The sequence below is a fragment of the Strongylocentrotus purpuratus genome, unplaced genomic scaffold (assembly GCF_000002235.5).
Source record: "Strongylocentrotus purpuratus isolate Spur 01 unplaced genomic scaffold, Spur_5.0 spur5_scaffold_12, whole genome shotgun sequence".
NCBI classification, from domain to species: Eukaryota; Metazoa; Echinodermata; class Echinoidea; order Camarodonta; family Strongylocentrotidae; genus Strongylocentrotus; species Strongylocentrotus purpuratus.
The window spans coordinates 10186918-10214034 of NW_022145597.1; the positions used below are offsets into that span (position 1 = coordinate 10186918).

At 38.2% G+C, this 27117-nt stretch overlaps 2 protein-coding genes across 3 annotated transcripts; one reads left to right on the plus strand and one right to left on the minus strand.

The window, feature by feature from the left end:
- Window positions 1-1534: 1534 nt before the first annotated feature.
- On the plus strand, window positions 1535-17260 carry LOC100893403 (UDP-D-xylose:L-fucose alpha-1,3-D-xylosyltransferase MGP4). 2 transcript variants are annotated; one of them, XR_004063512.1, is made up of 3 exons: window positions 1535-1947; window positions 4338-5975; window positions 17244-17260. XR_004063512.1 is itself a non-coding variant. In XM_030981802.1 (2 exons), the coding sequence occupies exons 1-2, from the start codon at window positions 1827-1829 to the stop codon at window positions 5294-5296; spliced, it is 1080 nt and encodes a 359-aa protein (XP_030837662.1). In that variant the 5' UTR covers window positions 1535-1826; the 3' UTR covers window positions 5297-6243. The 2 variants fall into 2 exon arrangements, 1 of the variants encoding a protein (XP_030837662.1); XM_030981802.1 differs by lacking the exon at window positions 17244-17260 and having other exon boundaries at window positions 4338-6243.
- On the minus strand, window positions 7121-25772 carry LOC115918527 (beta-1,4-galactosyltransferase 6-like). Its single transcript, XM_030981799.1, has 7 exons — window positions 25591-25772; window positions 24237-24287; window positions 22521-22789; window positions 21777-21893; window positions 20794-20981; window positions 19502-19726; window positions 7121-7571 (listed from the first exon to the last, which is right to left on the minus strand). Exons 1-7 carry the CDS (start codon window positions 25619-25621, stop codon window positions 7373-7375), a joined length of 1080 nt encoding a protein of 359 aa, XP_030837659.1. The 5' UTR covers window positions 25622-25772; the 3' UTR covers window positions 7121-7372.
- Between the last annotated feature and the right edge of the window lie 1345 nt (window positions 25773-27117).

Consider the following 27117-nt stretch of genomic DNA (forward strand, 5'->3'; position numbering starts at 1 on the left):
GGAATGGAGAGGATATTAACAAATGCGTAGCCGAAAATAACACGTGGACAGATTTTTTTTTGTACAGACCGTACGAATATAAAGGATGATGCGCATGAAAGATGTTAAGGAAAAAAAATGTGATGACGAAACAGATTTATCTAATCCCCATTTATAATTGGAGAAAATGATATAGAACTATTGAACGTGAAAAACGAAGAGTAATAGGCCTTAAGCGAGCATTAAAATATAGAGGACCAAGTTTAGACAAATCAAATCAAGTCTACTCGTACCATTTTGAGAAGAAAAAAATCAGCCTGTACCTTAATGGAAAGACAACATAATATGCATCGTACTGACAAGTCCAATCATCATCCTTTGTATGAGAGGGAAAATGGGCGTGGCGGTGTCCCCCCCTTATGTCTGCTAACATTTATTGGTCTAACAATGACCCACCCTTCTTCGGAATAGGTCTTTGGTCTAAGCTCGAACTGAATGTCCCTGGTCTGTATTAAGTAAGGAGCCACATGCATATCAAATAGGATTGCAATTTCAACAACCACTTCAACAACGTTATCAATGAAACTGGAACAAAAATATTTGAAATGCCTATGCTATCTGAAATTCTGAAGTTCGCTGTCTGTTCTGCAAAAAAAAGACAATTTATTGTGTGTTGACCGCTAAGAGAGAGAGTAAAGGATTATTGCAAGTGTTTGATCTGAATTGTTCGGCTCCATGTGTTTGGCTAACCGATATACAAACCGAAGGACCGGTTATGTAATCTGTGCTAGCCTTTAGCAAAGAAACGAAGGTTTTGTGCATCTGAATGGAAGTTAATCTGAAGTAGATAAGTAAACATTAGTCTCCAACCAGAGCTGTTTGTCTTTTATTTTCCGAGTACTGTCTCGGAAATCTATATAAAAATAATCAGTATAACTTATACTTATTTACAAATACCACTTCTTATTAACTGACTGAAAAATAATCTTAAATTATAAAATTTTTAATGGATTTTAATCATCGATACTTAGACGTACGAAACAGATGATTTTTTTGTACTCTCAAGAAAATTTCGGAACCGGTAATAAGTGACAACATCAGCCTTACGTGAGGCTAGAGAAAAAGTACGTAATTAGAAATGAACGACTTTCTTTTAAATGAAAATGTACATTCTGCGGTACTCGGTAGACTCTCATGCCTGTGGCAGTCATAGTTCTCCTAAAATTATTGGATTTATCAGGGAATACTTGTAACGTTCTTGGAAAACGCATATTTTTGTATAAAATACAACCTGTGCAATGGATTAATATTGCTTATTTCACCTCTTGAACGGATAATAAGATATTGGTGTTCTGCAACGGACTATTTTGCCAATGGCAAATGCATGAATTTCAGCTGGCATCACCCTATGTATAGACTGATAACTGAACATTTCTATTACTTGCAAAGGACACTTGTAATCAATGCATGGAACTTTAAAAAAAATTGAATCACGATAAGCATGATTAGTGAAAACTATTATATTCACGACAATGAGCGCTGATTTAAGACGGTGTCGTCGGAGAGAACGAGATGATATATACGGATTTTAGCATATTGATTGCATTCTTCTGCGTATCATCGTCACAACCCAGTATAATAGTCGTCGGCATCATCTAATCATCATCATCGTCGTCATCGTCAGCATCATTATCCAATTAAGTCATTTGATTATGTTACTTCATCCAACACCTGCAATATAATACCGCTTTAACTTTCATCGTGCTCTAGCGTATTAATACAATCGTCGCTTTTACAGCTTAAATTTGGTTTTGACGACGACGGCAAAGGCAACAACAACGGTCGCGATGCCGAAGGTGGAATTGTCAGTTTCGTCTCAGTTTTGCATCCTGCTGGTCGTGCAGGTGCTCGTTTCTGTGGCCATCATAGGGACAATAACCTACATGAACCAGTCTAGAATTATTCCAGGTAATTTGTAGGGAATTGGGTTTAGAATTAAAACAATGTAGCCTACATAGTGACATCCGGGGATACACCCCCCTCTCTATCTCTCTCTCTCTCTCTCTCACCATACTTTCTTTTTCTCTCTCTTTCTTTCCCCTTATCTATCCTTCCCTCTCTCTCTTTCTCCCATGCCCCTCCTCTCTCTTTACCTCTTTCTATTCCGATTCCACCCATATATATCCTTATCTTATTAAGCTATTACACATCGCAGTTTTTACTGGTCCCCCGTGATTTCTGCTCGTGCTCGTGAAAATTAGGCTATTTTGTTATTCTGCTGTTCATGCTCTTTTCCCCGTGACATACAATATAACAACGTGGCAGTAATTTTAGAATAGAATACTTGTCTTTGAGTTTATCAATATGGACACACTAGAATAAGAAAATCAAGTCTTTGTAACACTTTTTGTTATGTTGGCAGAAAAAAGAAATCCCCCAAAGAGGGGACACCTCCTTACTCAAACATACAATGCAAATGCTGGGTTAGCTTTTGCAACAATAATGGATAGAAGCGGAAAGAGAGAAATGCATTTCTTAGGCTTTTGTTCCGAAACCTAAACAAATATGGGTTTGTCACCGCAGTAGAGAGGTCAATAGGGACTTTTAGATTCTGCACGACGAGAACGTGGACTGCCCTTTTAAGGCACTGGCAGTGACGTCACATTGCCTTAAAAGGGCAGTCCGCCTTCTCGTCGTGCAGAATCTAAAAGTCCCTAATTATTGTTTGTGTGTAATGCCCAATTATACGTCATGTAGCGTAGTGCTGGACAATTTTTTCCATTCATTTAAACACTAAAAAACGACAGAAATTTCATTTATTTTTTAAGATGGTCTTTTATCTTTTAATAGCATCTATGATAATTTGTTACCCATTATATATTTTGAGGAGTGCCCCAGAGAGAAGGCCCTTATAGTCTTAAAAACAGAAATCAATGATATTTTTGTACTCGAAAAAAAGGAGTTGTCCGCTCATACGTCATTATCATATAACAAAATTTGAGATTCGCATAGATTTGGTGATCTAATATTTTAAACATTCATATAGTTCTCTTATTATTGTTCCGATTTATTTTTAAATTTCGCCATACTGCTTCTTTATTTTTCCGCTTTCATACAAATAAACTTATTACCAAGATTGGCTTGCCATTTAATTTAATTGTCTTTTTTACTTTGTGTTCTGTGTTGGGGTGAAAAGTTAACACCCCCACCCTAAATTAATTTCTTTAGACTGATATTTTGACTGGACGTTTGTTTTAATTACCTTTATTACCTGTGCAATTGGTACATAATGCTGGATATTCTGCAAAGTCTTAAAGCACTATAATTCCCTCCATGTTTGTTTTATTGGGTCAGTCTAATGTTGACCAGAACAATAAAGTTCGATTTGATGTCTCTAAAAGTCTCTAAACTGGAAGTTGAATAGGCCTATGTCTACGGTCCATGAGACTGACAGCTCACGTAACCGGTAATGTCGGTCGATCGCGAACTCTCAGAAAATAATATTCGATCAGAAAACACGTTTGTTTCCATTTTGTAAGTCGGTTTTAACAAAACCGACGGCCCGCAAAAGACAAACAGCCCAGTAGACCCACGTGCTGGTCTCGGGGGGCATTCTAACAACCTTTGTTAGGGTTCTCGAGACCAAAATTAGTAGGCGCGGTGTATCAGTGGTGTTTGGAGCAGTGGTTTTATAACACTGAGGGTCGAGGTCTTTGAATCGAAACCAAGTCGATGTCCTCGAGCTCTTTAAAGCATTAATCCTCATTACCAAGTTCCTCGTAAACGACAACAATCCATGGGTCAATAATTATTGATTGCGTACTAAGTACCCATGCTTTCTTAGAGGTCAGGTAAAAGAAAAATAAGCAACCAAACATTAGGCTGTCGGTCTGCTGGAATGGCATGAGTCAAATTCAAATTCAAATTCAAATTCAAATTTATTCATGTTTCCAACAAAACATTACAAATCAATTATAAGCATTTAAAACAAATTTAAGAAATACATGTTGGAAACAGAGGGGTCCACTAAAAAGCGATGCTTGTACAAGTGTGAACACCTCAAATGAAACTTAGGAATAATGAGTAATTAAATTATCTAATATGTAACTACAAAAGGAACAATAAAATAGGGGAAATAAAAGGGGAATGCCAACAGAGACGAGAAAGGGACAAGACAATACTTTACACGACAAAGATAGAAGAACACGAGTCGATTGCTGTCACAAAATATAGGCCTACTCAAAGCTCTTGATTTTTTTCTTCATGTGCTAGTTTTAATCAAAATCTACATTATCAATCATGACAACCCGTTTACCATTTCTTTATTTGATTCTTTGTGTCATCTTGTCATCTTGCAGGTCCAATCCAGCCTGACAATGGTAAGAATAGCCAACCCTCTATAGGCAATTATCAACTTCTCATTCAGAATGCAGACGGCCGCGGTAGCCAGGCTCATGGACAAGACGGAAAGGCCAACCCCTTGGGCCAGAATCTTAAACATTTCAAAGACATCGTCAATTCTCAGATACAAAAAAGACCAACTCGTGATGATCAGACTGAGGCTACGGTGAAGACAGATGCGCCACCTCGAAGCAACAAGTTCGTGATCCTCACATCAGTGAACGCAGAGTTCGTCGACATTGCCGAGAATTGGTTGGAAAGTCTTCGACGATTGGGAATCCGGTACAACATCACGATGGTCGCGGAAGACCAGGACACCTTCAAGTACTTCTCTATCAGGGCCAACAGAGAGTTCCGGGTGCTTTACCAGAAACAGTACGCGTTCAACTTCACCAGGCGGTACGGCCCTGTCATGATGTACCAGGAACTGATTCGTCGCAGGACCGTGTACATCAGGACTTTGCTGGAGCAAGGGAACGACGTGTTGCTGGTAGATGTTGACACAGTGTGGATCAAGAACCCGGTTGACCTGATCTTGAAGGAGTACGCCCTCTACGACATATGGCTGGCCCAGGGATACGAGAACCACATACCGTGCCCATGTTTCATGTACATGAAGTCGACTTCTGAGGTCGTCGCCATGGTGAGAGAATGGGTCAAGCGATTGGAAAATCAACGCGGAAGGAGTTTGGAGTCGGACCAGGTTGCTTTGACCAAGGTTTTGCCCCTCTTCCCGGATATTCCGATCCAGAAGATGAGCTTCGAGAAATTCCCAACCGGTAAGCATTACTTCGATCGGGCGTGGCTGGCGCTTCACACAAAGGAGGTGTATGTTGCTCATGGTAATCATCTTGGACGACATGATGGAAAGAAAAAGAAGCTTAAAGAATTCGGTCTTTGGATGCTCAATTATTGACAATAACTTTGATCGTCGTATTGAAATATAGTACAAGCTTGTTTTTGATCAACAACAATGAATCAATATAAAATTGTTTGCACTGTTAAAGATGCCAACTTTGTATCAATCGTTCTGTCAGTATAATTTATGGAGTGACAATTCATTCGACAATTATTTGAAATTATTTATTTAACTCCCATGTACATTATTTTAGAAGTTAAGCTTCTTCCCAAAATGATAATCTTAGCATTAACTGATAAACCGTAAGTCAAGCAAGGTAAAACACTTCAAGATCTATAATGCACGTGGCCATTGTCAAACTATTTTGAATGGTACGTTATAAGTATGGATGTGGCGAAGGAATCGGACTGACCGTGATATAATTTAAATAAAATACGAAGACAAACAAGACAAAAAGAAAAAAAGACAAAAAAGGCAGGGTAATTTACCGACATCGATACCACGGCTTTAATGTATTTTTAATTGCGTCATTGTTCGGTTCCTGTATCAAAGCATCATCACGCCGAGTGTCATCGGTTGGTGATGCATTATGGGACATGGCTGTCGACAAATCGTGCCATTCTGAGCAGCAATTATACGTAAATCCAAAGTAGTGTCAGTAAAATATACCCTGCCTGTGTCACGACGGCCAAAATCATAAACTCCCAACGGCTCATTCTGAGCAACAGACGTAGAAGTTTGTACTGTCAATAGAATACCCTGCCTTTAATTTTTTTTCTCATTACGGCAATAGTGATTAACTCACAATCATTAACATCGTATAATATGGTTTATGGTAATAGAATTAAATTTTTGTAGCTAAAATGTAATAACATTATAAAACAAGAAACAATCAAATTAAGACTCACTGTGAAGTTTAAAAAACGGAAAAGGAATACAAAAATTGTATTAAGAAAATGTTCATATTCATAATAATATTATATATTATATCCTGCATCAAAAATTTGTTGGCTTATGATTGGTTGAGAGATCGTCACATGACCAGAAATATTTGACCTACTTTTAGAAAGTACTATATGAGAGTACTATTTTGGTTTACTATTTGGGAGTTGGAAAAAAAAAAAAAAAAAAAAAATCTTAATTTAATGAAAACAAAATATTTTAAATCTTTTTAGATAAAAATTGACATTTTTTTGTCCTAAATTTTTTTTCTCCCAAAAATGTTTTATTTTTTTAGATTTAAAAAAAAAAATTAATTTTTGATGCAGGATATAAAACAAATATACCATGCCTTCTATTCGAGGTACTGGTTAAACTATGGGCCTCGGTGACTCCAAAAGTACCATTTACTTCGGGGCTGCGCCCCTCAGCAAATAGTACTATTGGAGTCAACTCTTGTGCATAGTTTTAACCAGAACCTCTCAAGGCAGTGTATATTTGTATACTATTTATGGTACTTGCTGATAAATAAATACGGTATTGCAACCCATATGTAAGATTGGAGTTCAAGTTTGCTTATTTCAAAGTTGAAGAGTGAATCAATATGCCCTGAAATTATTATTTTCAAATTGGAATAGCTTTTTTGACATTTGAATGCATTTGTACACATTTTGCATTGATAGTGATCATAGGATTTTGTTTATTATGAAATGATTACAAAAATTACTATTAATAAATCCTCTTCAGGGCGGTTACAATACGTAATGGTTTTGTCAATAGAAACCGTATGCGGATTGGGTAATACATGTTACTGTCCCGTTCGCGGCATTTTTTTCTGCGGCACAGATTGGGGCTTGTTTTTTTTTAAAGAGGTCTTGACTCAACCCTCACCCTAAACTTTCCCATAGGCTCAACACGCACATAACCCCAATGTGGGCCGCAGAAAAAAAATAACGCGTCCCGTTCGCGTACAAAATGGCGCACATAACGCACACGAGTACTGAAATTTCCTTTGGGCCGATTTTTTATACATGATGCATTTTACACGCAAGTATATACATAAAGTGTGCAGGTCATTATTTTTCGCTATACTGCCCAGCAGTGAGTAGCAAATTTGATGCCTGCAGGTTAGACCAATTAATCAGACGCCTAGTATAATGGTATATGAAAATGTATAAATTTAATGTGCCGCCATCATGTGACACTTTCATCAGTATCGACCAACTTTTCTGTATTCGTGCACGGACCAAACCAACTGTTCCACTTCTCACGTCTGATATCGACCGAAATTTGAGTAAAAAGAAGCGATAACTTCAGTCGGCTTGCGGTGTACGCTGCATTGTTGATTCCATCCCATGACATGCGCTTGGTGCATGAATCTAGCAGACAGAATCTGGAATGGATTGATGAAATAAGAAGAGAGAGAGGATTAGTAGAACACTCCCAGTGTCATAATTTAGGACAAATACCTTATCAAATCACCTCTAGGACAACTACATGCACAGACATCTACACACTAAGAAAAAATGGTGCAAGTAGGGGTGCAAACTAATGCAACACTGGCAGCACCTTTAGGGGTTAAATCCTGCACCCTTTTTAAAGGTGCAATCCTGCACCCCCGCCTCCCCCACCCACTCCGTGAACGGAGGGATACCATGCGTGTTACCAAAATGTCCGGTAAAGGGGTACTTTTCACGCAAAAGTCCGGCTCGTACATACACAAACAACACTTTACACACCGGACTTAGGGGGTGTTTTCAAAAGGAGGAAACATGCATATGCGTACCCTAAATAACACTGAGTGGAGGAGCCGGGCCTGCACCCTTTAAAAGGGTGGCAGACTGGACCTATTTGGGGACATGTGCAAACCGATGCGACACTAGCAGCACCTTTATGGGTTCAATCCTGCACCCTTTAAAGCCCCACTGTCCTACTTGTGGCTACTTGCTCCCTCTATATAGAAAAACTTCCCCAACCGGTGCCTGTTGGTCCCCCATGATCCTCTTTTTCTTATGTTAGTTGAGAGCTGACTTAATGAGATAGCCACCTGTCAGTAACCTCGTTGTGTGGTCTAATCCCTTCTGGCCCAGTAGTGTTGACGGTCTTTAAGAGGGTGCCAGATCGAACCTTTGAGGAGACATGTTAGCACCCTTAATGGTTCAATTCTGCTCCATTAGGGGTGCAAACCGATGTAATAGCAGCACCAATACTCGAGGAATACTCGTGAAATTTGCTCGTACATACATAATGCATGTTGTTTCTTGGTTAGTAATCATATAATCAATATATCTGTTGCTAAAAATGTGAATGTAATTGTAACATGATCAGAAAAAAATAATCTATTGGTTAATGATTGCCGAAGGAAAATACAAATCACAAAATTGATGTTCATTGTCATAATTTGCTTAACAAATCATGATAAATGTATTTTTATGTGAACGCGTGTAAAGTAATCATGAATATGCATGCATTATGCAAACATTTTTATTTTGCACCCTTTTTTGGTCGATAAGGTTCATTTTTGTGGGGAGGGTGCAAAATATTATATTGCACCCTTTTTTGAACCCCTTTTCCTTCAATAGGGTTCATTTTTATGTAAAGGGTGCAAACTCTTATTAAGAAACAACGCGGGAAAAGACGCGGGAAAAGAAATGAGGATGACATACCTGTTCCGAGATGAATATGCGAAACTCGAGCATTTGCAACTTGAGAAGAGGTACAAGGTTTCGTATTAAAATGGACAGATGGTTGTGCCGATTTCTGAACGGAATAACGAAGGCTACCTGCAAATAATTTAACAAAACAAAAAACAAAAAACATTTAAAGTACAACCGAACAGTATTGTGGACGACATGAGATTGCGTAAATGCCATTGCCAGTATGCATTTTTCACATTGTAATTGCCACTGCCATTGCAAATATACACTTTTGGTCATCAAGGTGGAATAATTATTTTTACCCCAATTTATGGAATGCTTTTGACAATTATTTACTCCTAATAGATCTAAATAAAAGTAAACATTCTCATATTTTATTGAATTATAATTTGCGAGTGTTTGTTGTGCGTGACTGCTAAAGCATGTGTGTGCTACAACTGGGGGACCTACGTCCTTAAGTCAAAACTGACAGTAATGAGGATTAATGCCTCACAAAAGGGCACTAATATAGCACATCGGCACGGTTTTGACCCGGGGGGGGGGGGGGCTCACAGTACGAGGCCATTGCTTAGCCACTGAATCGTGAATGTACGCAGCGGGGGCTAGGGCACGTTGCCGCCCCCACAAATACACAACAAAATGCAATACGTTATCAATAATTCATTGCATTTTGCCCCGACCCTTAACATAACAAAATCCTATATAATTATGTGAGCATGCCTTGAACCATGATGCATGGCCTTACAGAAGAATGAATACAATATAATAATATTTCCAACAAATCCGCATCACCAACACTGTTACATGCAGGCCCCGCAGAACTTTTTTTCAAACTTGGTGGGGGAGGGGCTAAAGTATTTACGTTCAGGTAAAGCGTAGCGAGCAAAGCGAGTGAAACGTAAATTGGCGTGGGGCCCAGGGGAAAAAGCCCCAGTGGGGGGTCAATGGCGGACCCCTAGGAAGCTCAGGGGTTTTAGGCATTTGATTACGGTCAGATGAGCATATTTTGATACCTTATTTGTCACACTAGCAGGTCACTAATTAACGTGGGGTCCAGGGGACTGAGCCCCATGAAGCTCAGGGGTTTTAGGCATTTAATAATGGTAAGATGAGCATCCAGGGGAACGACTTAGGTCCTCTAATGGGTTGAGAGGGCGGAGCCCTCGCAAGCTCAGGGGTTTTAGGTATTTGATATCGGTCAGATGGGGATATTTTGATACCTCATTTGTGGCATTGGCAGGTCACGATTTTTCTTTCTTCCTTTCTTTCTATTTTAATATCTTAAACATACTTTTTTTTAAGTAAGGGAGTGGCTCGAGCCCCCCAGCCCCGCCGTTCCGCGGGCCCTGACATGTAGGCCTCTAAATAAGAAAACTTTGGCCTGACTGCAAACTTGGGAAAGTGTCATTTTCCAGCAAACAGATAACAAAGTATAATTTATAAACCATGTCAATCATGTCATTTCAGCAAAATTTGTAAATCATTGGTATCGAATTAGAAATAAACAACGTATGATTTTTTTTTTTTTTTTTTTTTTTTTTTTTTGGGGGGGGGCACGCCTTAAAGCCCCCCCCCCAACCCATCAGTACGCCAGTGCGGCCCTACCTTGTCATGTTCTATAGACATAGGCCATGTCATGGTGGGAAAGTCTTCATCCCGGGAATAGGATGCCAATGGAGGCCTAATGTGTAAAAGAGTTCCCAACCTATAAACGTTATAATGAAAACTTATGGTAAAGTAAAACCCCACTGTACTCTTCATAAGAGATTAGGGATCGGATCAGGGATGGGGGTGGTTGAAACCTTCGATACAGGGCTTGCACATGACATCTCGATCATTCCGTGACGAAAAACCCGAAGGTTATAGAATATATTCCCATAGTAATAACATATTGTTTTTGTCATATTCATACCTTGTCACATCAATACTATATCACATCGTATCTTTTCATATGATATAATATCATAATAATTATTATATCATATTAATATCATATCTTTTCATATAAAACATTATATTCTTGCATCACATGATATCGTATCTTATAATGAATGTTTTGTTATCATTTCGTGCAATGTTAAGTCAGGTGATATCATATTTAGATCATGATCATATTATGTTATGTAATATCAATCATGTCGATCATATCTCCTTTGTATCATGATATTCATACGATTGTGCCGGTAAAGTGTTAATTTGATTTCTTCAATCGTTATGAGTTTATTTTTACTGTACAAGTGTTGCCGTAATTATATCTCACATTTATAATTTTGAAATATGAATGTAAATGTATTTATTCCTGTTATATTCTGGCCCGTCTCCTTGGTCCAGTGGTCAAGACATTGGCGTTCTAATTAGCCAGTGACCCTTGTTCGATTCCCGGCGGAGTCATTTTTTCCACATTCGCAATCAATTCCGAAAAGGGACGACAGCAACTAAAAGTATCTAGGAAACCAATGTATTTCCCTGGCGTTGGATTACTTTTTTTGTCTTTGATATTCTTTCTTACTTTCAAAATAGTCTTGCAAAAGTCAGAATCATCTTATTTTTATGAAGCCGCGGACGAAGTAAAACAGTTAATTTCAAGGATTTGTATTTCAATTGTTTCAATCAGCATTAAGATACTCTCGTAGAGTAGGTTGGATAGAAAATTTATAATGAAAAAATATGCATCAGTATAAACAAACTTGACACTTCTGTGGTGTTGGAAAGGGGAAAAACAAATGCTGATCAATGAATTTTCTGTCCAATTATTGACGTTTGCATTTGTCTCTTTCGATTAGAAGCCTGTTCATTATGAATGACAGTGCTACCGTAAATAGACAGTAAGGTGGCAATTTAATTGTTTAGTAATACAAACTAAAAATTCAATTACCAACAGATGGAGCGTTCTCTTTTATACAAATATTGTTGTATTAACATCAACAGAAATATCCGCACTGTAGGCCTAGGCATACAAACATGTACATCGCACGCAATAGATCCAAGATCGCCAGCGAGAGCCCTCCGCCCCCCCCCCCACATTCGGAATCGTATAGGGCCGGTGCTATATATCTCTCAGGAAAGCATAACCTATAATACATGTACGTTCCTTTACCGTGTGCGTAGACCATTTGAGGGTTTTCGAGGGTAGATTTTCCAAATAGGAACTTGTTTATGATGCTTAAAATGTGTTTTTAATGTAATGGTAGTTGACACAATTATAGCACAGGAAACCATTTATCCAGGCGCGTATCAAGGATTTGCCAATAGCGGGAGGGGCGCGGATATTTGAAAATCGCACAGACCGTTATTTAATTAACTCAAGATCCCAATACTGACAAAGTCATATTAGAAGAACCGTACCGGTAACTACAAGCGGGCACAACTTTGAAAAGGGGCCAGGCCCACGCCACGTCATGTCACTTTAACTTTGAAATTTGTTATCCAATGAATAAAAAAATATATATCATGAGTTCTTTTACATGAATGATAAGTAGATCATCCCCAATACGCTTGAAGTTCACAATTATGTGCACCTCTTCCTCCTTATTCCCTCATCTATCGTTACCGTCACTGCAATTTACGTATATGGCCGGCCCCCTCTTCAATATGGCTCCCAAGATTTCTGGAATTACCCCCAAATTTCCTGATACCAAAAAGGTCATATTGGAAGCAGGGGCCGGGCGCGGCCTTTTCAGAAGTATTTTTTCACTAACCTTTTTAGGCACTACGGCTTAAAATAAACAATGCTTATAATTTTTTGAAAATGAGCTGAATTCCGACTCAGTTTTGCAAAACCTAAAAATTAGAATATGGTAAGTCATCCCCCCCCCCCTCCATGCGCGCGCATTTCACACGTGTTAGTCGTTACTGTCACTTAGTGCCATTTCCTTGTCTTTCCTCCTTTCTCACCCGGCTTCTCTCTACTTTATCTTTTCTCTTTCTCTCTCTCTTTCTCTCTTTCTTTTCTCTTCTTTCGTTTTTCTTCTCTTTTCTTTTCTCTTCTTCTTTCTTTTTTCTCTTCTGTTCTTACCCCAATAGGGGGGGGGGGGGGGGCGGCAGTTTCGCCATCCCCTCGGATCCGCCCCTGATACTAATAGGAAAAAGATGATTTTTTTTTTGTACACTCAAGAAAATTTCAGAACCGGTAAAAATGACAACATCAGCCTTTACGTGAGGCTAGACAAAAAGTACGTAATCAGAACTGAACGCCTTTTTTTGAAAATAATGAAAACGTACATTCTCCGGTAGACCTTAATGTGTGGCAGTTATAGTTAGGGACAATTTCTCCTAGTAACTGGTAACGTTCTTGGATGAGAGTTCCTGCGCGGATTTCAGCTGGTATCACCCTAAGGATAGACTGATAATACAGGACTCTTGTTATCAATGCATCGAACTGTACAACAAAAGTAACAAAACAATCACGATTAGCATGATAAGTGCAATTAACTATTATATTATTCATGACAATGAGCGCTGATTCAACACGGTGTTGCCAGAAAGAACGTGATCGAAACGGATTTTAGTTTGTTGATTGCATTTTTCTGCGTATCATCGTTATTATCCACTTTAGTAGTCGTCGGCGTCATCAAATCATCATCATCATCGTCGTCGTCGTCATCATCATTATCCACTTAAGTCATTATTGCGTTATTTGGTCCTACAGCTGTCGATTCCAAAAGTGAACCTATACCGCTTTAACGATTGCGTGATACAATCGTCGCTCTTACAACTTATTTGGTTTTGGCGACGGCAACGACAACGGTCGCGATGCCGAAGGTGGAATTGTCAGTTTCGTCTCAGTTTTGCATCCTGCTGGTCGTGCAGGTGCTCGTTACCGTGGCCATCATATTGACAATTACCAACATGTATCAGTCCAGAATTATTCCAGGTAAATTGATGGAAATTGGGTTTAGAATTATAACAACGTCTGGGAAAACATAACCCCCCTCCCTCTCTCCTTCTCTCTCTTTCTCTCTCTCTCTCTCTCTCTCTCTCTCTCTCACCTCTCTTTTTTTCCCCCTATCTCGCCTTCTCTCTCTCTCGATCTCTTTCTCTCATGTACACCCTCTCTCTTTACCTCTTTCTATTCCAATTTCACCCCATGTGCCTTATTTTTGTCTGTTTTCCCTTTTGAAAATATAAATATACATATATTTGCCTAAACATCGTAGTTTTTACTGGTCCAGTGTGATTTCTGCTTGTGCTCGTGAAAATTAGGCTATTTTGTTAGTCTGCTGTTCATGCTCTTTTCCCCGTGACATACAATATAACAACGTGGCAGTAATTTTAGAATAGAATACGTGTCTTTGAGTTTATCAATATGGACACACTAGAAACAGAAAATCGAGACTTTGTAACACTATCTATTATGTTGGCAGAAAAAAAGGAATCCCCAAAATGAGGGAACCCCTACTTACTCAAACATACAATGATAAATGCTGTGTAAAATCTTGCAACAAATAGAAAGCAAATAATTCCGTATAGGCTTTTGTTGAGACCTAAACAAATATTGGGTTGTCGCCGCAGTAGAGACCGTTTTAACATCCTCATTTGTATATTTTTTTCCCTTTTTTTCTCCAATTAATAAAAAAGTGCTTTATAAGAGAGATGTACTATTTTTATCAATTTATTATTACAAGCTAAATTTTCGTTTTTAAACCTTTTTTGTACATAAATACCACAATCTAAACATACTCTTAAGCTTACTTAAAATGTATAACAAACAACGTTAAATTAAAATACAATTTCAATCCTACGAGGAGGAAAGCTATGAACTGAATTCAAGTAGTTCATTGTCTATTCTATCTGTCCTTTAGCACCGACTCAGTCCATTGTTTACTTTACGTGCTCGACAATTATTAGAACATAATTTATGTATTTAAACTTCGGTCAGACCGATATGAGCGCTAGACCAGAATCCAATATCATTATCACCATCATTCATTTTTTTTCGTCAGCACGCTCAAAGAAACATCTAACCTTAATAAACAACCACACTAAAAAAAGCAGAAAAACAGAGAAGCCGACTTGTGAAAGTTGCATAAAATAGGACAAAAAGTAAGAAAGTTGTGCATTTTGTTGTCAAGTTTTGATCACTATGGGCACTGCAGCATTTCAAATTAGCTAATGTCACTGTGACGAAGTGCCGTTTAATTGTCTTAACACACAAAAGGGTCAATAGACAAAGTGTCAATTTTTCAAGATTCATCACTCAGACTCGGAGGATCTTTTCTTTTTTCTTTTTCTAGAGTTGTCATTAAATTACGTCAAAACCCAGAGACCAAAATTCAATTTGAGATTTGCATACATTTTGTGATCTCATAATATTTCCGACATTCAAAACCCTCTGATTTTCTTGCTTTTACACAAATAAACCTATTTTTTTTCTTTAATAAAATCATCTTTATTCAATATTGCTTTCGACTTATAACATAACAAAACATAAATGAATATAGATACCTAATATAACCAATAGAATCGACAACAAAAATATAGCTGATTATACAAGACATGGTGGTACCTTTTTTTATATATTTTTTTAAAGCAACACAGTGTTTTTCCACCTATTATCAAATGATACAAATTTGTTATTTTTAACATAAATGTATGTTACTTCCATGTCATCTTGCAGGTCCAATCCAGGCTGACAATGGTAAGAATAGCCCACCCTCTATATGCAATTATCAACTTCTCATTCATAATGCAGACGGTCGCGGTAATGAAAAAGATAGAAAGGTCAATGCCTCGGGCCAGAATCTTAAACATTTCAAAGACATCGTCAATTCTCAGATACAAAAAAGACCAACCCTTGATGATGAGACAGATACGCCACCTCGGAGCAACAAGTTCGTGATCCTAACTACAGTGAACGCAGAGTTCGTCGACATTGCCGAGAATTGGTTGGAAAGTCTTCGACGCTTGGGAATCCGGTACAACATCACGATGGTCGCGGAAGACCAGGACACCTTCGAGTACTTCTCTATCAGGGCCAACAGAGAGTTCCGGGTGCTTTACCAGAAACAGTTTGCGTTTAACTTCACCCGGCGGTACAGCCCTGCCAAATTGTACGAGGAGGTGATTCGTTGCAGGACCGTGTACATCAGGACTTTGCTGGAGCAAGGGAACGACGTGTTGCTGGTGGATGTTGACACAGTGTGGATCAAGAACCCGGTTGATCTGATCTTGAAGGAGTACGCCCTCTACGACATATGGCATGCCCAAGGATACCCAGAAGGCATGCCGTGCCCATGCTTCATGTACATGAAGTCGACTTCTGAGGTCGTTGCCATGGTGAGGGAATGGGTCAAGCGATTGGAAAATCATCGCGGAAGTAGTTTGGAGTCGGACCAGGTTGCTTTGATCAACGTTTTGCCCCTCTTCCCGGCTATTCCAATTAAGAAGATGAGCATTGAGAAATTCCCACCCGGTTTTCATTACTTTAATTGGGCGTGGTTTGCGCTTCACAAAAACGAGGTGTATGTTGCTCATGCAAATTATTTTGGGCGCCATGATGGAAAGAAAAAGAAGCTTAAAGAATTCGGTCTTTGGATGCTCAATAATTGACATTAACTTTGATCATCGTTTTAAAATATAGTAGAACCTGTTCTTTGATCAACAAGATGGTTTAGTCAGTCCAATTATGGAGTGAAAATTCACTAGACAATTATTTGAAATGATTTATTTAACTCCAATGTTTACTCCCATACTTTAACTCAAATCTTGGCATTAATCGATAACCGTAAGTCAAGCAAGGTAAAACACTTCAAGATCTATAATACACGGCATTGTGAAACTATTTCGAATGGTACGTTGTATGTGTATATGGATAGGGGGGGGGGGGGGGGGTCGCTCTCATGCACAATGAACTACTACCCAGCCGTGTCCATCAACTTCTGAAATGGTCTCTAATGGCGTATCGCACCTTTTGTTTTGGTTTTGGTGCGATCAGTGCTTGCAAAACACAATTTTTAAAGAAAAACGTCGACGACGTCGTGCACCTTTCGACCCCTTATCTGGACGCGGGTGCGTAACATGTTGAGAGTGACCCCCCCCCCCCCGGGGGTATGGATGGACGGAGGATGGGACCGTCCGTAATATAATTTAAATAAAATTATTAAAAAAAACACAACAAAGGCAGGGTATTTTACCAACATCGATACCACAGCTTTAATGTATTTTTAATTGCGTCATTGTTCGATGAAGGCGTACACAGAGCGATTGTTCGGTTCCTGTACCAAAGCATCATCACGCCGAGTGTCATCGGTTGGTGATGTATTATGGGACATGGCTGTCGACAAATCGTGCCATTCTGAGCAGCAATTATACGTAAATCCAAAGTTGTGTCAGTAGAATATACCCTGCCTGTGTCACGACGGCTAAAATCATAAACTCACAACGGCTCATTCTGAGCAACATACGCAAAGAGGAAGTTTGTACTGTCAATAGAATACCCTGCCTTTAATCTTATATTTTCATTACCGCCATAGTGATAAACTCACAATCATTTTCACATCGTATAATATAAGGATGTATCATGAAATGAAAATAATTCGAATGATGTTTATGGTAATAAAATTAAATTTTGTAGCTAAAATGTAATAACATTATAAAACAAGAAACAATCCAATTAAGACTCATTGTGAAGTTTAAAAAAATGGAAAAGAAATACAAAAATTGTATTAAGAAAATGTTCATATTCATAATAATATCATATACTATTTATGGTATTTGCTGATAAATAAATATGGTATTGCAACCCATATGTAAGATTGTCGTCGAAGTTTGCTTATTTCAAAGTTGAAGAGTGAATCAATATGCCCTGAAATTATTATTTTCAAATTAGAATAGCTTTCCTGACATTCGAATGCATTTTTACACATTTTGCATTGACAATGATCAGAGGATTTTGTTTATTGTGAAATGATTACACAAATTACTAATAATAAATCCTTTTCAGGGCGGTTACAATACGTAATGGTTTTGTCAATAGAAACCGTATACGGATTGGGCAATACATGTCACTGTCCCGTTCGCGTCATTTTTTTTTTCTGCGGCACAGATTAGGGCTTTAAAAAAAAAAAAAAAGAGGTCTTGATTTAGCCTAACCCTAACCCTAACCCTACACTTTCCCATAGGCTCAACACGCACATAATCCCAATGTGTGCCGCAGAAAGAAAAAATAACGCGTCCCGTTCGCGCAAAAATTGGCGCACATAACGCACATGAGTACTGAAATTTCCTTTGGGTCGATTTTGATACATGATGCAAGTATAGACATAAAGTGTGCAGTTCATTATTTTTCGCTATACTGCCCAGCAGTGAGTAGCAAATTTGATGCCTGCAGGTTAGACCAATTAATCAGACGCCTAGTATAATTATAGCGGTATATGAAAATGTATAAATTTAATGTGCCGCCATCATGTGACACTTTCATCAGTATCGACCAACTTTTCTGTATTCGTGCACGGACCAAACCAACTGTTCCACTTCTCACGTCTGATATCGACCGAAATTTGAGTAAAGAGAAGCGATAACTTCAGTCGGCTTGCGGTGTACGCTGCATTGTTGATTCCATCCCATGACATGCGCTTGGTGCATAAATCTAGCAGACAGAATCTGGAATGGATTGATGAAATAAGAAGAGAGGGGATTAGTAGAACACTCCTAGTGTCATATTTTTAGGACAAATACCTTATCAAACCACCTCTAGGACTACAATATGCTCAGACATCTACATCAAGCCTTATAGTGATTGTAAAGAGGATGGATGGAAGTTTAGGGGCTCAAGCCTTCCCCTCACTTAAAAATGAATGCAAGAATTCCCAAAGCCCGGCCCCCTCCCCCCCCCCAACATAAAAACGAATAAAAATGGCTCCGAATAGTCTCATTGGACAACGCCCCCTATCGTCAGAGACCAGCAGCCTAACATGTTAGCCTACTGACTTTTACAAACACAAAAAATCGCTAAAAATTCATTTGACACTAGCTCTTTCATTGGAACCCTCATGTCGCATTGACTTTTGAAAGTCCACCCACCGTAATTTGGTCAAAATAGGTCGCTAGCTCGCCATTGCCTATATAACACATGTGAAACAGGTCAACTTTGGCTGCAATTTGACACGCGATTGTAAGGTTATAGGTCAAACACACGAAGGATAACAAGCATGAATTATCATAGATCAGTTCTGATCGGTTCATTATGTGCATTTCAGCCAACCCCCACCGTAATTTTTCCATTTAGTCATAGACAAGCAATTTGCCGAGGTAAGCAAAAACATGAATATTCATGATCGCCTTGGACTATTCGATTATTTACAAAGGGGTGCAATTGTGCACCACATCAAACTACCCTGCTTTAAGTCAAGTATTTCATTGTATTATGTAGTTTGGTAGGTTTATTTTAATAACTGTTTAATTATCAGATATTAATGATAGTTTAAAGATATGGAAAATGTTCTTGTATTTTATATTTAGCAAAGCAATCTCACATACAAATTCACTACCAAGTGTCGTCTAATCCGCCGATTGCCGTCTGCTATATACGTCCAGCGAGCGAAAATGAGACAACCGGAGCAATATGAGTGCTCCAAATTCAAATTGTTATTGTCATTGCATACCGCCAATGGATCTATGAACATTACAATTAATGATAAAGTTCAGTAAAATAATGCTATATACTCACGCCTCATCGCACATCTCGTTTTGTGTTTTCTTGGTATGGTTGAGCGTCCGATAGAAGCCCTCTCGTAGGTCACGTGTTGGTTTATAGCCGCTGCTATACAGTCGTTTTAATAAATCGTCATCCTCTCCACCCCACCCCCAGTAGAAATTAGAATAACCATTCGATTTCGTCATCTGTTCTTCTGTAACCCCGACGACGCCGCCGAACAGGAGTGCGTATGCCGGTCTGAAAAGATAATGTGATTAACATGATATCAACAACTTTCGAGGAATCTCAGCTCAAGCGCGATTTTAAATACTATTGTACAGTGTGAGTCAAAAAAAAGTTTACACCTAGAAAATTGTTAATTATTTTTAAAATCATTTATGAACAGTAAATTATTATACAACTTATGAAAGAGTGTTTTATCCCAAATTATTTGGTATCATTTTTGTGTGGTATGTGTTCACGCTTGGATGAACAGGAGGCATTGTTTGCGAGAGTGCAAAAATCGACTTGCGCCAAAATTGCTTATGTGATGTTTAGATAAAACAATTGGGATTTGGGTATTAAATCGGTTTTTGCAGATCCAAATAACATCCCTAACAAAATTAATCATGCCACAAATATCAAATATCGAATATCAAATATCAATGGCATGATTAATTTTGTTAGGGATGTTATTTGGATCTGCAAAGACCGAATTAATACCCAAATCCCGATTGTTTTATTCAAACATCACATAGGCAACTTTGGCGCAAGTCGATGTTTGCACTCTCGCAAACAATGTCTCCTGTTCATCCAAGCATGAATACATACCACACAAAAATGGTACCAAATGATTTGGGATAAAACACTCTTTCATAAGACATATAACCAGGCGCGTAGCCAGAGTTTGATGTTTGGGGGGGCACATACATGTAATCGATCGAGGTCAAAAAAAGGGGTCTACAAAATTTCAACCGATCCTGGAAATTTTAGGGGGGGCACGTGCCCCCCCCCCCCGTGCCCCCCCCCCCGTGCCCCCCCCCCCCCCCCGTGGCTACGCGCCTGCATATAACAATGTCATGTTCATCGATGATTTTTTTAAAAAAAAATAATTAGCAAATTTCTAGGTGTAAACTTTTTTTTGACTCACTCTGTAGAGGGAGCAAGTAGCTACAAGTAGGACAGTGTGGCTTTAAACCTCATTTCATATTCAAGTGTCCTTTTTGCCCCTTCAATAATGAAGTCGAAACGTAGTTGGGCAATCTAAAATCACACTATTTCAATGGTTTACGAAATTATAATGGACATCCATAAGTGGTACATACTTAAATTCCATCTCCTCTGGCCTGGCACAGAAATGTCTAGGCATGCCATCGCATCCGTAGTAGTTTGCCCCTCTCATTGGTATCTGGTCTATATCATGAAATACAACGCAGTCCCACCGACCAAACCTGAGAGCTTCTAGATACCCGATGTTTTTCATCATCCCGCGGTTGAAAATCATAGTATTGTCCTGTTGAAATAAAATAAAAACTGGCTAGTAAATAAGTAAAATGAATGACGATATGAATTGATTAATGACTAACTGATGAATAAGTTATTAACAAAATAGATAAATTCACCAATCAATGAAAAATAAGGATGATAACAATATAAATAATAACAATGATAATGATGATAATAACAAATAATGATGATATAAATAATAACAACAAATATAATATTAATAATGATAGTAAGAATAACAACCATAGCCATGATAATTTATACTATACCAATATTATTACAATGATAACGACTATAGTAATACTACCACTACTTATACTAGTTATAATAATAATAATAACAATAATAACAGTGATAATAATAATAATGAAAAGGAAAAAAAAGTAAAGACGAGAAAGAGAAAAGGGATAAAAATGGACCAAAGAAGAAGAAGAATATTTCAGTTCGTTGTTAGCTTTGGGATATAATTATGACCCCCCCCCCCCAAAAAAAAAAAAAAAAAAAAATCCACGGACATTTTACACATGGAGACGTCCTACTCTGAGCATGTTAGAATAATCACTGCCAAAGTGATGGAGGTGCTTCATTAACACCTTTTGTTTGCCCTAATGAGAAGGATACTTCCACCTGTGTATCAGAGAACGTATCGTCGGTGAATAAATGAATAATGATTACATAGCTTTCACGAGCACGTATCCAGTATTCGTCTCGATGGGTTTTCCAAGTTTGTAGACAAAAAAAAAAAAACTTTCTCTGCCCATGCGAGAAAAGACGCGGGAAAAAGAAATAAAGGATGGCATACCTGTTCTGAAACGAATATCCGAAATTCGAGCATTTGCAACTTGAGAAGAGGTACAAGGTTTCGTATTAAAATCGACAGATGGTTGTGCCGATTTCTGAATGGGATAACGATGGCTACCTGCAAGTAATTAAACAAAACAAAAACAAAAAACATTTAAAGTACAACCGAACAGTATTGTGGGTGACATGAGATTGCGTAAATGCCATTTCCATTATGAATTTTCACATTGTAATTGCCACTGTCAGTGTCAAGCCATTGTAATGAGCATCCATTATTTCCTGATCAAACGAAACTTAGGGTGGGGCACATCGCATGTTCCTAATGCCCCCCCCCCCCCAATCGCCACTAAGAATTACACCTACATGTATCCATAACTCTTCCTCTAGTTGTAATAGTCTAAAGGGAGTTTGATGAATTATTTTCACTACCTGCACTTCTTCAACATCCGCATAGTAGGCCTATATACGGTGCCCAATAAACTGGGAATTATTTCTTCTGACCTTTTGTCATGATATGAGTGTGTCAATATGCTTTATTCTTGACTGATAAACTTTATATTTTCTCACAAATATTGTTGATCAATCTCAAAGACTCTTTTGATTTTCAAAAATGTTATCTACGCATCAAACGAGTCATAGAGATTGAGCAATAAAGTTATGAGAAGATATAAACTCTATGAAGAATAAGTCATGGACATAAGCAAGATAAGGGTATTTTAACTTTACAGGCAACAGTGTTCTTCACCTTCCATTTAGGCTCACAATCCAGCGGCACCCAATGTCCGCCCGCGTAATACGTGTAATTGCCTATTCGTATTCCCCTCTCGTTCTCTCGCCTGTATCCATCGTGGTTAATGAAACGACTGGACGGGAGTCTGTTCATGACATGGTCTAAGATGGCGCGCATTCTAGCCACATAGAGCACGACACTCGTTCTCTTCTTGCCGAAGATCGACTCTTCTACGATCCCGAGATCGATCTCCTCGGTGTAAGCATGGAATCGGCTGTTGAGCTCTGCAAGCGTGATATTGAAGAAAGCAAAAGAAAACAAAAAGAGGGGGGGGGGGGGGCAATCAAAGTTATTTTTTGGAAAATTAATTGTCTATAATGGGCCGAGACACAACGTATTATATCGACTGTTTCAGCCTAATCACAACAAATGTTTATGCCTAGTATGTTATCAATAACAATAGACTGAATATTTTAAATATATAGGCCTAAACAAATATACATATCCTTTATAAATGTGCGCGGAAACGCCACACCCGTACATCCACACATGAACAAATAAATACTCAATATCATCTCGTCCAAAAACTATCAATCCTTCTTTCTTTGTAATCAACAAAAAACAAAAATCAACAAAAATCGATGTCTTGATTAGTTTTATTAATTTGTTTTCTTTTTGCTTTACAGAGTAAACCAATAAAAGAGCGAGAATCAATTAACCCTCGATCCAATCACAACCCAGACGTCTATTAATTTTCTTTCCATTTTTATTTCCTGTTGCCATTTCAAGACAGGATTTATTTTGAGGGCTGAAATAATCAAATGATGGCAACACTGCTACACTGGTCTAATAAATGTAATACATGCATCTCTCAAAACAATATGCATGGGTAAAAACTTTAGGAAAGTTGAACAAGTGGCAAATTTTGATCGGACTCATGAAACAGTGATTTTTTTAGCCTCTCATTATGTTGTCAATAAGCTAAATTTGCTTAGTTTGTTAAATACCTGGCATCAAATGCATTATGATAATGCAAAAAATAAAATAAAATGGATCTACTGTGTGCAGAATTTGTTCCTTTTTACTCAAACATGTTTTTTAGGCCTAATTTGGAGATCTCACAATCATAACTGGTTGAGCCAAGCCACAAAATATGAAATGGCTGTGGGTTGCGTAGTTTGATCGAGAAGTAGCTTCACTATTCCCCCCCCCCCCACTCCGTGAACGGAGGGATACCATGCGTGTTCCCCAAAAGTCCGGTAAAGGGGTACTTTTCACGCACCAAAGTCCGGCTCGTAGTACACAAAAATCCGGCCCGTATTGACTTTACACACACGGACTTATTACTCTCTAAAAAAATCGAGTGATCACGGACGTCACTCCTCTGGAGAGTGAAAATGTAGTGAAAATAGAGTGAACATTCACTCTTTTTTTCTTAGAGAGCACTCTAAAATCAATCGATTTTCACTCCTAAACAAGTGACCACGGACGTCACTCCCAAGAAAGTGAAAATAGAGTGAAAATTCACTCTTTTTTTAAGAGAGTAGGGGGTGTTTTGAAAAGGAGGTAGCATGCATAGTTTATGCGTTCCCTAAATAACACTGGTGGGGGGGGGGGGGGGGACTCTTCACGCTCTTCGATTGATAACACCGTCTCTGATTACAAAATATAATCTTCGAAGCATTATTAATGTTGCCATAATTTATGGTTCATGAGAAAAATAAAGCTCACCTTTTCTAAATCCAAGCTTGCAAGATTCGTCCGTGATCTTAGTCCCTTTACCTAAAGCAGAATTAGAAAGAAAAACAAGGAACAGGGAACCGTTTAAAAAAACGTGTCATCAGTGACATTTTGTGATAAGCAAGGGAAATCCTTGCTTCTGATTGGCTATCAGCAGAGTCGTTACTGATATTTGTCATATGTAATTGGAAAAAGGCTTTGTGAAACGGGTCCCAGGACTTATTTCCTATTTGATAAAACTGTGTTTTAGTGCACAATACTCTCTCTCTCTCTCTCTCTCTGGTGTATTGCCAATTTTAGGCCCACACGCCAGAGCCTTATTTTGGTTCTTTCTGCATTACTCTCTATATTTAGATTCCTTCTTTATTATGTCATACCATGTGTCACTGTCCTAGTCTGACACCGTCCTTTGGTAGGTGAAACATCATATGATTTTTTTTAAAACATTTTATTTTTCCTTTTCATATTCCTTTCCTTATTACCTACAAAATGAGGTAATTAGCATTGAAAAAAAAAATCTAATAACAAAACTATAATTAACAGAGCTCGAGTTCTTACAACACAGGCTATTAGCATTCACAAATATAAAGTTCAAGTTCACTTTATTCAATACTTTCATTAAAAATATACAAAGGAAAACAAACATATAAAAGTTGAAATATAATACATGTATCAATATATAACATGAGAATAACACAAGTGGAGAAGACATGAGGAATAAGGGGAAAATATTCTAAACATGTACATTAATGAAAGTATTTGGAGACTAGACAGGAAGGCCGGGCCTAATGTAAAAGTCTGTCTCCAGTAATTGTATAAAACACTTAGTACATTATTTGAATTTTGTATTTGTTATAAAAGGAAGAAAAAAGGAAATAATTTGCATTCACACATACACTCTCTCCCATACACACCAACACACACTTTTCAGTCTGAAGAACATTAAGAATAAAGGTTATTGCACTATTGAGTATTGTCTTAGCAAATACAGTTTAAATTTTCTCTTTAAACTATTTAGTGATGAGCTCAGTCGAATATCTATCGGTATGTCATTCCAAATTTTGGGACCCCTGAAAAAAATTGTATTTTGGAAATATACATATTATATCAAACATAGTAATCAACTAATAACATTTTGTAATATCAATTTGTTTTGTATTTATAAACCAATGAGACATTACTTATGATATTCTGCATGGTAATGTTAAATACATAAAAATATATGTTTACATATTTGTAAAAGCCCTAGTTGCTATTTTTAGCTTTGTGTCTTCTTTCTCTTTCATTCCTCCTTTCATTGTTCTCTGTTTCTGTCTCTCTGTCTCTCTCTTTCTCTTCTACCTACCCTTTTCCTGCCAGCTGCCTTCCGAAGACATGACGTCATCGTATTCTGTGCCATTGGATTTTCTGTACAACCCTGCATTCACATCTGCCCTTGTTCTGCCTGTTCTGTTATGCCGCCCTCTATGGTAATGGAATGGACCAGTTCCGTTCTCATTTGTTTTGCGCACTGGTTGCTTAATATTCCATTCTATGGCATAATTCAATGATAACAAAAAAAATATAGAGCACACATTATTAATGCGAAAGTATAGGCCTAAATTAATATCTTCACAAGGAAACAAAAATGTAAAATAATTTGTCTGTAATCTGCTAGTTCGTGTCCATTGTCATAATAGAAGATTAATCCCCTTAATTAATTCCCTTTATTTCCCAATTCACCAATACTATCCTGATCCTTGCAATGTTGAGCTAACATATCGAATTATACATGATCATTACTAGGAGTTATAAACCTGCATCGCAAAAGAATGCGCATATGACAAGACCCAAGGTATAGAGTTTCTATACGATATGTTATTTTAAGACTGTTAGACGCTGATTATTCATCTTCATAATATATGTATTTCAAATCCTCCTGGTTATGCACTGTTTTAGAGGCATTAAAGGAAGATGGTCGTCATTTTCCGTGTGCAGAAGGTCATAATTTGCTGAAACCAGACGTTTTGGAAATACCATTAGTAGGTGTATAAAGGTGCGTTTAAGCTTAAATTTTGAAGGCAGAATGAGCGATTTGTAACGCTCATCGTAAACGCTCATCGTAATCGCAGTTCCACGGTGTACTGTTTATGCTCACTTCTCTGGCTCCTCCAGGCAATTCTCCCTGGGTGGCCTTAATCGGCCTTGCAGCTGGATTCGCAAGCCTGCACTATGCATGCTATGTAGACCCACTAGAGGTCAGTGCGTTGACCCCATTTAAACGCGTTTACAAATTGTAAACGCATCTTTTAGTGAGTTTACGATCGGCGATCGTGATCGCCGTTTTTCGGTGATTCTACAAAAGTGAGAAAGGACGCATTCGTGTTTTAAACTAAACGCGTAACAGATGCCTGATTCTTACCAGAAAAAGTTAAGCATAAGCACGCCCCAAGTCTCACATACAGCAAACCCGTAGTCCCACCAAGAAAATAATACCCCCCCCCCGCCAAGTCTGTCAGAGAGTCTTTTGGGGAGGGATATATTTAAGATAACGAATTTACTATACAAATTAGATGGGGTGGGTTTAAAACGCAGAGCATTGCTTGAAGCATGTTTGTCATAAAATTGAAGGCTAATCCTGTTAATTGACAACACCTGTTATTTGGTAAACACCCGAGTGGTGTCGAATTCCCCACGAGAGGCCACTATTATGCGTCTCGTACATATTAAGTAAAGGATTTCTTACTAAAACTGGTTTGTTTTAAAGGCCCACTGCACTACTTGTAGCTACTTGCGCCCTCCTGTAAACTACGGCAGATAAGCTTTAATATAGGCCTATACCTTTGTATATAGTTTCAAAACCATTATTGTCAACTGAGTCAATTGATTGTCG

Coding starts and splice junctions, on each gene's coding strand:
- LOC100893403 (XM_030981802.1), top strand. CDS start 1,827: ATGCCGAAGGTGGAATTGTCAGTTTCGTCTCAGTTTTGCATCCTGCTG. Junction 1,948..4,337: donor CCAGTCTAGAATTATTCCAG/GTAATTTGTAGG, acceptor GTCATCTTGCAG/GTCCAATCCAGCCTGACAAT.
- LOC115918527 (XM_030981799.1), bottom strand. CDS start 25,621: ATGTCTTCGGAAGGCAGCTGGCAGGAAAAGG. Junction 24,288..25,590: donor AGGCAGCTGGCAGGAAAAGG/GTAGGTAGAAGA, acceptor ATTCTGCTTTAG/GTAAAGGGACTAAGATCACG. Junction 7,572..19,501: donor AACGAGATGTGCGATGAGGC/GTGAGTATATAG, acceptor AATCCATTCCAG/ATTCTGTCTGCTAGATTCAT.